Source organism: Maylandia zebra, linkage group LG14 (assembly GCF_041146795.1).
Source record: "Maylandia zebra isolate NMK-2024a linkage group LG14, Mzebra_GT3a, whole genome shotgun sequence".
In the NCBI taxonomy this organism is placed as follows: Eukaryota; Metazoa; Chordata; class Actinopteri; order Cichliformes; family Cichlidae; genus Maylandia; species Maylandia zebra.
The window spans coordinates 31,107,792-31,121,164 of NC_135180.1; the positions used below are offsets into that span (position 1 = coordinate 31,107,792).

Genomic DNA, 13,373 nt, shown 5'->3' on the forward strand with positions numbered 1-13,373 from the left:
GCAACTTCGCTGCCTTTGAAATGGTTTCTTAGAAGACAGGGACCAGATGTGCAACAGTTATCAGCAAACTGCAATTCTCAAAGCATCTTTGTGTGTCAGTGAAGTGCCAATAAGATGGAGTTTTGCTATCAGTTTACAACTCAGTTCTGTCAAATTGGAAATTTCATGCCGTCAGTTTGTGGTCATAAGGTGATTAACTGTGATAAATCGATTAAAAGTGAAAATCTGCTGCCATCTGTATACAAAGAAATTCACATGAAGTACTTACATTCAGAGTCCAGACAGAGCCTCGTAGAACTGAAGCAGAAATTCAAATATTTCCCCACAAATACAGCCAGGACAGATTTAACTGTCTAGGTGCTTGGCACCCTGCTTTTTATGTAAGAATGTAACCAGAATGCAGTCATCTGGCAACCAGCTGAGTCCCCGATTGCAAAGACAAGTCGCAGTCATCTTCAGACTGACTTAGATCTATTGCAACATGCAAAATTAGTTAGCAATTATTGACAAACCTTTGTCAACCTGTCTGATTGCAGTGATTCCAAGTCAGACCACGATTATTTGGAAGAAGACTGCCCTCCACCACGTGACCTGTGCCATTACCTTCCAATCAAAAGTAGCTCACTTTGCATGTACACCCCCCGCTGATCAGTAGTTAGTCTCTGCAGATACGTGCAATCAATGTCCAACAGCAAAAAATGTACTTTCACTGAAGTAAAGCGAGTCCTCTTCCGAGGCTTTTATCTAGAGTTAATATTTTCATGTTTTCACAGGAAAGTACATGTTGTCTCTATACTAATTATGTTTCTCTTCCAATATGTATTCATTTATCATTCATTTTAACCATAAAATTAATATTTAATCAATAGAAACCCACCATAAACTCATTTCTAGCTGTTCTGACTTTGTCTTTATGTTGCAATTAAATATTTCTGGAAAACTAGATGAATGCACAAGCTGGCAATAAAATCTCCAGGAGACTTTTAGTCCAGTGGAGGATGGAGCTGATCCTTTCAGGCCAAAAACAGCTCACAGAAATAATTCTGTGGACAGAAAGTCAGACTGGTGTATCAGTATCTTATAAGTGTTACCGCCATTTGATGATCATCATCATACATTTTGCTTTACATACTGTTATTTAATTATTTGAAACGCATAGCTACTCTTCCATGTGATTTTTAGTAGGTCTGATAAATTGTGAGTTTACTTGTTGCCTTGAATCAGTGAAGCTGCTGTGGACATTCTGTCTCCAGTTTTAGGTGCTGTGATTTACAAAAAACTGTTAGTCACCCGCTTCGGCTTGCAGTGAAGTGTTAATTACCATAGGGGAAGAGTGTAGCCCCTTGTTTCATTCTGTTACCCTCCAGAGGACTGCAGGGAGGATGTGTCTCTCTTGGTTTTTCCTCTCAGTGGAGACCTGGCTGAGTAATTTGTTTTAGTCTCTTCTTGTAGTTTTCCCACTGTTGTTGTGAGTTCATTTATCAGAATCCATCATGGACATTGATCTGTAGTCAACATTTGTTAGGGTAAAGCACAAAAAGACACAGGTTACAAAATACATGTATCAATGAAAAAAATGCTTTAAACCTATGAGGAATCAGGCTGGACCAAATGGCAGTAAAATCTTTAAAAGCCATGCCGAGCTAGAAGCATTGACTTTTCTGTCATTCCAGCACAGATGGGCGTCTCAGATTCAAGCATTTGTCTAAAAACTAAAAGGTTCATCAAACCTTGGAGCTTAGCTGGTGTTCCAGCTGTGTGTGAGAGAGAGAGAGAGAGAGAGAGAGAGAGAGAGAGAGAGAGCATTATGGCCCACGCAATGTCACTGTGACACAGATCACACAGTTAGCTTTTTTGGATTAATCAGCAACTGAAGTGCTGTGATGTGCTGCCTGGCTGATGACATGGCAATAGGGAGTTTTTGGAAAAGCAGGGTTGCAAAAAGGAAGAGAAAGAAGACATTTTTAATTGCACAAGAATAAACAATAGATGTAGAATGATGCTACTGTCTGTTTTACGTAAATTTGCCCTTAAATCAGGCTTGCGTTGTGTGATGGAGCTTCACCTAAAATGTTGTCTTATCTTTCCAAAAATTGTACAATGCTAACAATTTCGTTGCCGTTTTCCCAAATGTTTTAAGTAGATATTTGTGTGCGGTATATATGAAGTGAAGTGAGTTTCAGAGAGTTAAACCATCTGTGTTAACAGCTTATGTTTTTTAAGCCTTTTCATAAAAAGGATGGCTGGTTATGACCTGATGGCTAGAGAGTCAAGAAGTCATCGACGGGCCTGTCACTTTGCCAGGAGATGGGTGCACTGAGAATTAAACCCTTTTGAAGGCTTTTATCTTAGATGATGGAAGACTGTAATAATAAGAACTGTCATAAATGTCCCATCTCTAATATTGTAAGTGACCCTGCCTGCTCCTAGCCAGGCAACAGACTGATTGATGGCCCTCTCATTAGCTGGGCTGTGATCAGTCCCGGTTCATACTCCTTAGTCATCAGATTTGGAGTTATACTCTTTAAATCACACTACAAAGAACTTTTTTTGTCTGTATTATTGCAAAAATAAAGTTTTAAAATGACTATTTTTTCTGCCTTTTTAGGAAAAGCCATTAACAAAGTCACTACAGCGGGGAGAAGATCCTCAGTTTGACCAAGTAAGTGCATAGAAATACAGGGACCTAGGACCAAATGCTCACTAGATAAACTATTTGTTTTACCTGTAATATAACCATATTAGATTATATTTTTATTCTATACAAAATCCAACACCAACACAGAGGTAACTGTGTTTCCTCTCCCAATTGGAAAATAAGCACGTCATAGATACTGCTCTAGTATGATGCACTTCAGCTTGAAAAAGTTGATGGTTGAAAGCCCAGCTCACATCCCAAAAGGTCTTTCAGATCTAGTCATGGGCAGGAGTGTTTACCTTGACAGCTGGCACTGCCTCAGCACTAGGTGTATCGAGCAGGTCTGTGGCTTTTCAGAGAAGGCCCTTTCACAGCCACAGAGGTGTGTCTGTGCTGCTGCGCGAGGCCATTCAGCAGCCACACAGAGCCAGGATTCTTCTCCAGCCGTGTGCTGAATGAAGGGCTCACTGTGTTCCCCAGTCCCACCAGACTCTCCTCCCTTCCTGTGTGCCCGGCCTGTTCCTTCCTTTCGCTCACCCACCCCCAAGACTGAGGGAGGCAGCCCCATGGGCGCTCTGTATTTCTGCGTACTGTATCCCCAATAAGAACCAGTTCACTATTCAAACTCGGTGCCTTTTCTTAGTGTTGCTTTTACTTTACTTAAACCCATGTTGCCCATTTATTGTTAAAATGTTTAAAAAATGCTTGAGACATGATGAAATGCAAATTAATGCTTGTTTGTTATTGGAATTGATGTTGAAATTGCTGCTCAAATAAACAAAGGAAATACTGATGGCTATCTTTCACTTTGGTATGTGGACCGCTAAACCCAAATGCTCATTTGCGCTATGTATGTCTTGCTCTCCTAGTTGATAAGCTCCATGAGCTCTTTGGCTGAATACAGTCTCCCTTCCATCCTCCGCACTTTGTTTGACTGGTACAAACGACAAAATGGATTAGAAGAGGAGTTGCACGAGTACCGCCCAAGAGCCAACACCAAGTCCAAAAAGTGAGAACAATTACATTGATTTCTGCACGCAAGCATGAGTCACTTGTAGACAAAAGAATGGTGAGGCTCAGGTGTGCTTTATGATTATAGCAAACATGTTTTCTCTCTAACAGTGACGAGCAACAGAGAGATTATCTACTTGAAAGGCGGGATTTGGCCATTGATTTCATCTTCTCTCTTGTACTTATAGAAGTTTTGAAACAGGTAAAGTGACTAAACTCTGTACTACACAAAATCTACTTAGCTTATCCTATAATTTCATCAGGTTCCCTGATTTATTGCTGCTGACAAAATAAACTTAATTTGGCAGACATCTTGAGATGATCATGTTTTCTATTGATTCTTAATCAGATGCCGCTCTACCCGACCCTTGACAGTTTGGTGAATGAAGTCATTAACTTAGCCTTTAAGCACTTTAGATACAAAGAGGGGTAAGATGTCATCTGTCCTTACAAAGTTTACTTTTCATTCAGTCTCTCTAAAATGTGCTGTTTTTGGTATAATGCATTGTTTTCCTGCAGGTATCATGGTCCGAACACTGGCAACATGCACACTGTAGCAGACCTCTATGCTGAAGTCATAGGAGTATTAGCCCAGTCCAAGTAAGGCACAAAAACAGAACAGTGATAATAATTCAGTACTATTGGCTGTGTTTTAACTTTTTTTCACTGTATGATAAATTACTACCCTCTCCTCTGTTGCTGTCATGCCACATCACATTGGTGTGTTACTGTTCCTAATGCCTTCTTGCAAAACATTCCCTGGTTTAAGAGACTGGAACGTACTGTAGGGATGACATACTTCTGGAGCGATCCCCTTCACCCCAAACTAGGACTGGAAATGAATGTCTCTGTTTATTTTGAAGTTTTGAGATCACCGAAGAAAGGAATAAGCCCTTAAAATAGAGATATTGCCGATGGGCATGCCACATAACCTTTTCTAAAGGACACTTATATGACATATTAGTGAGATATTTACTTTTCTAAAGATCAGGCAAAGGAAGAGGTAATGAATTTGGCTGTAAACTAAAATGAATCGTCTTCAGAAAGGTTGATGCAGTCTCTTTTTTTTTTTAAAGGGTTGCTGATTTTGACTGTCGAAATAATACAGCATTTCTTCTCCCAGCTGTATTCACTTTCTTTCAAGTGCAGCTCTAGCCAACAGGGAAGAGGTTAAGAAATGCTCATATGAGCTCCCATGATGAATTATCGTCTAAATTTAGACCAGCTGAAGAATCTCATCTCTGGTTCAATTTGGGCAAAGGATCAGGTGCTAGATGAGGAGTTCATCTGGGGGCACAGACTCACAGTCTGCATATAGAGGGTGAGATGAGGGGCTGATATTTTGGGAGGTGTGCACGCTGAATATTATCACTGTATTCTTTCTGAGTCACAACTCTGCTTCTTTATGGAAGTGCTGACTTGGGATTTGTCTGACTGAGCTGTGCAAGCATGTCTTAATATAGAGCCTCATTTAGCTATTTTTATTTTCAGGTTTCCTGCTGTGAAGAAGAAGTTTATGACTGAGCTAAAGGAGCTGCGGCAAAAAGAGCACAATCCTTATGTGGTCCAGAGTACCATTAGCCTCATCATGGGGGTCAAGTTCTTCCGAATTAAGATGTATCCCGTTGAGGATTTTGAAGCCTCTTTTCAGTTTATGCAGGTATAATAGCTTTAGTAACTGAATAATATTTCTGCCTCAATACATTATAAACTGAATATATATGAATATTGTACTTCTTCTGTACTCATCCTCTGCCGTATTAAACTCTTCTATACTAATGTTTCTGTTGGGTAGAAACTATGAATTAAATTCTGAGAACTGTTAAGATTTGATGTTTTATTTTAACTGTGCTTCCCATTGGCTTTTTCATGCAGCTTACACTATTTTTTCTCTTTCACAGGAGTGTGCCCAGTATTTCCTGGAAGTCAAAGACAAGGACATTAAGCATGCTTTAGCTGGCCTCTTTGTTGAGATTCTGGTTCCCGTGGCAGCAGTAAGTTTCTTCCTCATCTGATTCTTGTGTGCAATACCCAGTTGTTATGTGTATTTCATTGTAGCAGTGTATCTATAGTGTATAGTGAACACTGCATATCTTATGAAAGTACTATTTACAGTATGTAAAAACCCAAATAAAGGTGATAGTTGCAAATTAGCAATAACTTTAAACACACACAAAATAGCATTAGTTTTAGGCTCTGCATTGGAAATGTTTTACACTATATATAGAAGATCACTCAGGGGGAGACGTTTTTGTCTTTTTGTGCCATACTGTGATGTGTAATCTTGTCTTAGGCTGTGAAGAACGAGGTGAACGTACCATGCCTGAGGAATTTTGTGGACAGCTTGTACGACACAACCCTGGACTTGTCCTCCAGGAAGAAGCACTCACTGGTTAGTTCAAAACAAAGTGACACTGATTGTTGGACCTGTCTCTTTTGTACATCTTCAGTTACATGCTCAGATTCCCTGGATGCCTGTGAATTTTCAAGGTCACTTTTGTGTGTGTTTTTTTTAGTTTTTTAGTGTCTACAATAGAAAACATTTATGAGGGAAGACAGGCTGCTGTTTCATAGCATTAAAAAAACACATTAAAAGCACTGCAGTATGTGTAAGCATATTTAAAGTCTCTTCTCCTCTAAGTGTCTTCAATAAAACATTTCACCATGGTAGTTCACATGGATCTGGAAAGACAACAGCCATCTACTTTCTCCTGAGGCAACGATAATGGCTGAAAGCTATATTTTATGAATGATGCACCATCAGCAAAAAACATTTTTTAAAAAAGAGGGAACCACATTATGTCTTCAAAAGGAAGCTGGTTTAAGATGCACTTATGCAAAGGTTGCTCAGAGATAATGCATTATTCCACAAATTGACAACTTAATAGGCAAGTTTGAATATAATATGCAGAAAATCCCAGTGTTTTAGTTGTAAGTCAATAACTTACAAATTAAAAAAAGAGAGAATTTGTTGTAACAAGGCTGCACTTTGTGTCTTCTGTTCAGGCATTTTACCCTTTGGTGACGTGCCTGCTGTGTGTCAGCCAGAAACAGTTCTTCCTTAACAGATGGCACATCTTCCTTAACAACTGCCTCTCAAATCTGAAGGTAATGTAACTTAGTAACTAACAGTTGTAAAACTGCATTTGTTATTTAAAGGATGCTGCGTCTCAGTCAGTCCAAATATTACAGCTTTAATTGTCAAAAATAATTGCGTGAACTACATTTTTTACTTGATATTGTGAGCAATATTACACTGATTATTTTTCTTCAAGATGGATCTATCATTGACTTCTTCGATCAACCTTATTTCATTACAGAGTAGAGACCCAAAAATGGCTCGTGTTGCACTGGAGTCCCTCTATAGACTGTTGTGGGTTTACATGATCAGAATCAAGTGTGAGAGCAACACTGCGACACAAGGGTAAAAATCCTTTACTGTTTGCATTTACATTTCTTTTCTTTTTAAGTGTCAGTAAATAACTGTTATCGTAGAAATATCCTATTTTATATTTTATTACAAAACAAATTCTGAACATGATGAAGTGGCGGATTTAGGGAAGATTAAAAAAATGTTTTTAAAAACATTTTGTGGGTTTTTTTTATATTTTTAGAACTGATTTAGACAGATTTAGGCTCAAACCAATACAAGATTTCCAGTAACAGTTGCCTGCAGGGTTATCAGCTGTTTGCAGATGTTATTACGTACAAGCTAAAGCCCACTTGAGGAATTCCAGATGGGTCCAGACAGATATTTGGGTGCTGATCAAGCCCAAAATAAACATGTCTTAAAATGATCTGTCTAATTTGTTAAATGTTTGCACAAAGTCTTTTATTAACTTGCTTTCTTTGTCTCATTTCTCAGTCGACTCAACACCATTGTAACAACACTTTTCCCCAAAGGATCCCGCAGTGTGGTACCAAGAGACATGCCCCTCAATATCTTTGTGAAAATCATCCAGTTTATCGCCCAGGTGAATACACTTGTGTGCTGTACTGTACTGTATGACTGTTAGCAGATGCCATTCGTAATAGAATAATAATTAGGTTATTTATAACTGATTTGTATTTTATGTTCATTTTTCTGCAGGAAAGACTGGATTATGCCATGAAAGAGATTATCTTTGACCTTCTGTGTGTTGGGAAACCTGCAAAAGCCTTTAGTCTTAATCCTGAGGTACACGTTTGTATAGCAGTCAATTTCATTTGTAAAGGTCCTGCAAGACTGGTAATGGGATGCTGGAAACTGATAACTAACAGGTGACCCTTCTGTCATGTTTAGAGAATGAATATTGGTCTGAGAGCATTCCTGGTTGTAGCCGATAAACTGCAGCAGAAGGACGGTGAGCCTCCCATGCCTAACACTGGTTGCACTTTGCCCTCTGGGAACACACTCCGAGTAAAGAAGACATATCTGAGCAAGACACTAACAGATGAAGAGGCCAAAGTCATTGGTGAGAGAGGCAGACCATGGTCACGAATTCTGAAAATGTCATGCTTCTGCATTTTAAATTATAGGAATTCAATTAAAAATATTCCAGTGAGCTAAAGTAGTTCAATAGGTTTTCCTCTCTCATGTTCCCAGGTATGTCTCAGTATTATTTTCACGTCCGAAAGGCTATTGACAACATTCTCAGACACCTGGACAAGGAGGTGGGCCGATGCATGATGATGACCAATGCTCAGATGTTGAACAAAGAGCCTGAGGACATGATCACGTAAGTTTGCACACATCCCAGCTGACTGGACTGGACTGGACTCATCATTAACTTAACGCTCTTGTTCTCAATACTTGATCAATTTACACTTTGACACAGAAAACAAGACTTTTTAACATAACTGAAATGCGACCTTTTCAGAGGTGAGAGAAAACCTAAGATCGACTTGTTCAGGACATGTGTCGCTGCCATTCCTCGCATCCTGCCTGATGGGATGTCTAAGCCAGAACTCATAGACCTCCTGTCTCGGTGAGTAACCTGATATGAAACAATACATAGAGGACCTGTCATTCATCTGCATAAAAGTTATTCTTCATTTATCATTATTTTTGTTTGGTTTATTTTGTCTTTGTCAGACTGACAATCCACATGGATGATGAGCTTCGACTCATAGCACAGAATTCCTTGCAAAGTCTGCTGCTGGATTTCTCCGACTGGCGTGATGACGTCCTGTTTGGATTTACCAACTTCCTGTTGCGTGAGGTCCAAGACACCCACCAGGGATTGTTAGATACATCCCTTAAATTACTGCTGCAGCTCCTCACTCAGTGGAAACTCACCATGGCTGCACCAGGAAAGACGTCTGACACCTCTAAAATGCACACCACTGAGGTATACACAGTTGTCTTTTACTAACTGCCCATTTTAGAAATAGAAATAAACTAGTTTAGTATTGTGATATTACTACTGGGTAATCAGCTTTTCTTTATTTTATCACAGCTGCCGCAGACCAACTCAAGTCTCAAGACGCCTTCAGAACGAGGTCCACACTCCACTGTGCTGCATGCTGTGGAGGGACTAGCGGTCGTCCTGCTCTGCTCCTGCCAGCTGAGCACCCGCAGACTCGCCATTGCTATCCTAAAAGAGATACGCAGTCTGTTCGTGACTATTGGACAGTGTGAGGTAAAACACAGAAGGAACGCTGAGGAAACATAATATAAGAAAGATATTTTATGTACAGGTTAAAAATGTATGCTTTGCCAACTATAGGATGATGATAAACCAATGATAGAGATCATGGATCAGCTCAGCCCCGGTATATTGGATAGCTTTGTCAACGCTGCAGTCTCTGACACAGTAAGTTGTTTGTACCTCCAGTTTGTGGCACCGCTCCAAAGTAAACCTCGAGATGTTTCTGTTTATTTGCTTCGTGTTTCATTTTCCTAATATTTGTCTTTCGTCACTGTGTTCATTTCACATGGCTCGACTTTCAGAGATGAGTTTTCAGGGACAACCTCAAGCTGTATGGAGAAGATGATAGGATCTGTGAACTTAAAGCTCCAGCAACACTGGCAGTATAAAAAAACCACATTTATTGGCTAACTGTAATGAAAGGACAGTCAGGCAGACCTTTCAGGATTGAGGGAATTTTTTCATCATTGGGTAGGGCAAAACTTGGTTGCACTTTTTCAGCCTAATGCTGTGGAAGTTACCACCTTCATTTTCCACTGAGCACTCTCTGTTGCCAGGGACAGTGAGTCGCCGTAAAACATGTGATCCAGTTCATTCTTGTTGGTGCCCCATTGTCAGATGTGTAAATGTATATTATTGGTTGTTTAGTATTTTTTCTACTCTTACCTAGGCGACTTGAAAATGCTGTTTGTAATATGTTTTAAGATGACCCCGATGAAAGCCACAAACCGAAGTGTTGGTGGAGCTTTAGCTTCTATCTGACTGACATAAAAATATAAAAACAAGATTTTTAACCCCATGTAAAATCTGGTTTAGCAAATAATCTTGTAAGTAAGCAGAAAACAGAAGCCAGGTTCATTAATTATCATGTAAAATTAAATAAACAGCTGGGCAACTTCTGGCCAGCTGTCATTTCAGCTATAAGCATTTTTCTGAGTATAATGAGAGTGGCATGCAACATATGCAACATAAAAAAGCTTTTCTAAATATAGTATGTATTTGTCTTGTTGTCCTAATTACTGCCTTATTCACACTGTAATAAATTAGTTTTACACATTGGTCGACAGTCAGAAAGAAGCAGTGCTTTAAGATATATTTCAGGCATGTCCCTGACCTCTGACCCTGCTCTGTCACCTGCTTGTTTGCAGGTCACCCTGCCAGCTGGTCACCACGTGGACCTGCAGTGGCTCGTGGAGTGGAATGCATTGCTTGTCAACAGTCATTATGATATTAGGAGCCCCTCACATGTGTGGATCTTTGCTCAGTCTGTCAAGGACCCCTGGGTGCTGTGCATATACAGCCTCCTCCGACAGGACAACCTTCCCAAGCACTGCCCCACAGCTCTCAGCTACGCCTGGCCTTATGCCTTCACTCGGATGCAGATGCTCATGCCCCTGGTAGACCCAAAGTAAGTGCCCTTTCAGACTACAGTGTGGTCAGGAGGGAACATGAAACACTTCTGTATTTTTATTTTCTGCACATCCCTATTTAATCTTCCCTTTTCTGTTTCTGCCCCCATATTCCAGTTCTTCATTGAGCTTAAAGTCAAAATTCCCCACTGAAAGAATGTGAGATTATAAAGGATCTAATAATATTTCCTTTTCCTTACCAGTAATCCAGTGTACGCAAAGAAGACCAGTACCTCTGGCAGTGGAGATAACTATATAACCCTATGGAGAAACTACCTGATCCTTTGCTTTGGAGTGGCCAAGCCCAGTATCATGAGCCCCGGCCATCTGAGAGCATCGACACCTGAGATCACAGCTCCTACACCCGACAGCAGTGTCAACCTCGATAACAAGGTACATGCCTCCCTGTCCTCTGGCCTTATTAATTCCCTCTGCGCTTTGTCTCTCCAGGATCAGGTGTTCATACTGAGCTTGTTGACTTTAAAACTCAAAGCATCAAATTACAGCAGCTATTTCACATGAATAGAGCATGAAGTCAATGTGTTCTTAAGTGTACAGACACTTATATCAATGCAGCTCTAAGTAATTAGTGGTCGTGGCAGATTTTATGTGTCTGACTGAGCAGTTGGTGTTTGATGTTTCAGGTTATCGGGAGCCCATCTGTGGCTTGGCTTCTGAAGCAGTTGGTTCCACTGATGAGGGCAGAGAGCATCGAGTTGACAGAGTCATTAGTTCTGGGCTTTGGTCGCACCAATTTTCTTGTGTTCAGGTATATCAAAGATCTATATATTAGGTGCTAATCATTTACTGCTTAACTAAGCAAACAAACTTTCCTTTTTTTTCCTGTGATGCTTTTTTGTGATTTTCTTTATGGATTAAATATTGCCACAAAACATCTTCAGTTCTGTTTTGTCTTTTTTTTTTTTAATTAACCTGTGAAAACTGAGAGTGCAATCTAATAGTTTTTCAATAATTAAAGGTAGTGCATTTGTGTGGCTTTTAAAGTGCAGATGAGCAGAGGATTAGAGTTGAATAATACTTTGATGCCTCACATAGCTGTTTCTAAATTGTTTCCTAGAGGTCAGATTTAATAGCTTTTTTAATTGTTTTTGAAAAATGTCATTCTGCAGTTTAATTTTTGCTACTGAACTTCATTTTGTATTTTACATTTATATCACGAGTTTATGTTTTTAATGCACACAGAGAGCTTGTGGAGGAGCTGCATCCCCTTATGAAAGAGGCATTAGAGAGAAGACCTGAGGTATATATGACTCAATTAATAATATATGCAAAATATGCACAATCAGAGAGAATTTATAGCTATGTTAGACTATAATGTAGTATTTGCTAAAGAGTTCATATAGTTTAGAACATTTTATTTTTACAGACAATCTGGTTGTAAAGATGTTCTAATTATGTTTTACAGAACAAGAAGCGGCGTGAACGACGAGACCTGCTGAGACTTCAACTGCTGAGGATATTTGAGCTCCTGGCTGATGCTGGTGTCATCAGTGATAGGTTAGTGTGATAGTATCAGTTGACACTGTTAGCCCAAAAAAAGACTGAATCGCAAAAAGGTACTTAATTACAGAGACGGCTCCCCCAGTTTCATGCAAGTGAGTTTTTGATACAAATAATTGCCATTAGTGCTACAGTTTATAGGTATTTAAACAGAAGTGAATATGTCATTATTGCATAATATTTTCTTGGTGATGTCTCTGAACCGGGTGTCTCTGTGGGGTTTTTTTTTTCATGCCACAGTACAAATGGAGCATTGGAACGTGACACACTCGCCCTGGGGGCTCTCTTCCTGGAATATGTGGATCTGACCCGGATGCTTCTGGAAGCTGAGAATGATAAAGATGCAGAGATCCTTAAGGACATCCGAGCTCACTTCAGTGCCATGGTGGCCAACCTCATCCAATGCGTACCAGGTACTACTGCAACTAGCTTAAATTTAAAGTCCTTTCTTGTCAGACCAGTCACTGCTCTATAGGTCAGACTGATAAATTACTTAGCAGAAAATGTGAAAGTTCTGTATTCCTTTTTATGAGTACCTGGTGTAATCCATCTGTCCATTTGCGAAAAGTGAATTGTATAATAGGTTTCCATTAGGCTGCCATTAGAACACTGCATGAAAGACCAGAGTCTTGACATTGATCTTGATTTGGATGTAGCCCAAGGGGAGTGGATCCAAGAATAGTTCTACTTAAAGACAGTGCAGGAAAGGGCAGGTGATGACTCATGAGTTGCCAAGCATTCACAAGTCCCCACTGAATGGCTAATAGTCTGTCAGGGGACATCAAGAACCTATTATCAGATTGGGAAAATGCACTTTTATTTAGTTGTGATGGGCTTAAGATGCCGGGATAATTTTTGCTGGCTCTAGACTTTTTTAATGAGCAAACCTATAACAAGCTCTTTCATCCCCTCCACCTCCACCTCCAACCCAGTGCACCACAGACGCTTCCTGTTTCCACAGCAGAGCCTGCGGCATCACCTCTTCATCCTCTTCAGCCAGTGGGCTGGGCCTTTCAGCATCATGTTCACTCCTCTGGATCGCTACAGCGACAGAAATCATCAGATCACAAGATATCAGTATTGTGCCCTAAAGGTAATCATAATTAGACTCTAAGTAAATGACTAAGTCACAAATTCAGAATAAGTAAGAAGAATCTGATTGTT

At 39.9% G+C, this 13,373-nt stretch overlaps 1 protein-coding gene across 5 annotated transcripts in view; it reads left to right on the forward strand.

Moving 5' to 3' along the window:
- The window catches only part of LOC101485472 (protein furry homolog), a 41,447-nt gene that overhangs the window by 9,793 nt on the left and 18,281 nt on the right, over nucleotides 1-13,373 (forward strand). For all 5 annotated transcript variants that reach the window (XM_076873343.1, XM_076873344.1, XM_004560611.4 and 2 more), the window contains exons 3-27: nucleotides 2,609-2,662; nucleotides 3,508-3,647; nucleotides 3,761-3,851; nucleotides 3,999-4,078; nucleotides 4,169-4,249; nucleotides 5,141-5,309; nucleotides 5,551-5,643; nucleotides 5,943-6,041; nucleotides 6,656-6,757; nucleotides 6,970-7,073; nucleotides 7,515-7,623; nucleotides 7,740-7,826; nucleotides 7,932-8,103; nucleotides 8,235-8,367; nucleotides 8,509-8,616; nucleotides 8,724-8,979; nucleotides 9,088-9,270; nucleotides 9,358-9,444; nucleotides 10,428-10,687; nucleotides 10,892-11,081; nucleotides 11,333-11,457; nucleotides 11,892-11,949; nucleotides 12,115-12,206; nucleotides 12,450-12,622; nucleotides 13,142-13,302. In XM_076873343.1, coding sequence (XP_076729458.1) covers nucleotides 2,609-2,662; nucleotides 3,508-3,647; nucleotides 3,761-3,851; nucleotides 3,999-4,078; nucleotides 4,169-4,249; nucleotides 5,141-5,309; nucleotides 5,551-5,643; nucleotides 5,943-6,041; nucleotides 6,656-6,757; nucleotides 6,970-7,073; nucleotides 7,515-7,623; nucleotides 7,740-7,826; nucleotides 7,932-8,103; nucleotides 8,235-8,367; nucleotides 8,509-8,616; nucleotides 8,724-8,979; nucleotides 9,088-9,270; nucleotides 9,358-9,444; nucleotides 10,428-10,687; nucleotides 10,892-11,081; nucleotides 11,333-11,457; nucleotides 11,892-11,949; nucleotides 12,115-12,206; nucleotides 12,450-12,622; nucleotides 13,142-13,302 — 3,207 coding nt within the window. The remainder of the gene's footprint in view (nucleotides 1-2,608; nucleotides 2,663-3,507; nucleotides 3,648-3,760; nucleotides 3,852-3,998; nucleotides 4,079-4,168; nucleotides 4,250-5,140; nucleotides 5,310-5,550; nucleotides 5,644-5,942; nucleotides 6,042-6,655; nucleotides 6,758-6,969; nucleotides 7,074-7,514; nucleotides 7,624-7,739; nucleotides 7,827-7,931; nucleotides 8,104-8,234; nucleotides 8,368-8,508; nucleotides 8,617-8,723; nucleotides 8,980-9,087; nucleotides 9,271-9,357; nucleotides 9,445-10,427; nucleotides 10,688-10,891; nucleotides 11,082-11,332; nucleotides 11,458-11,891; nucleotides 11,950-12,114; nucleotides 12,207-12,449; nucleotides 12,623-13,141; nucleotides 13,303-13,373) is intronic.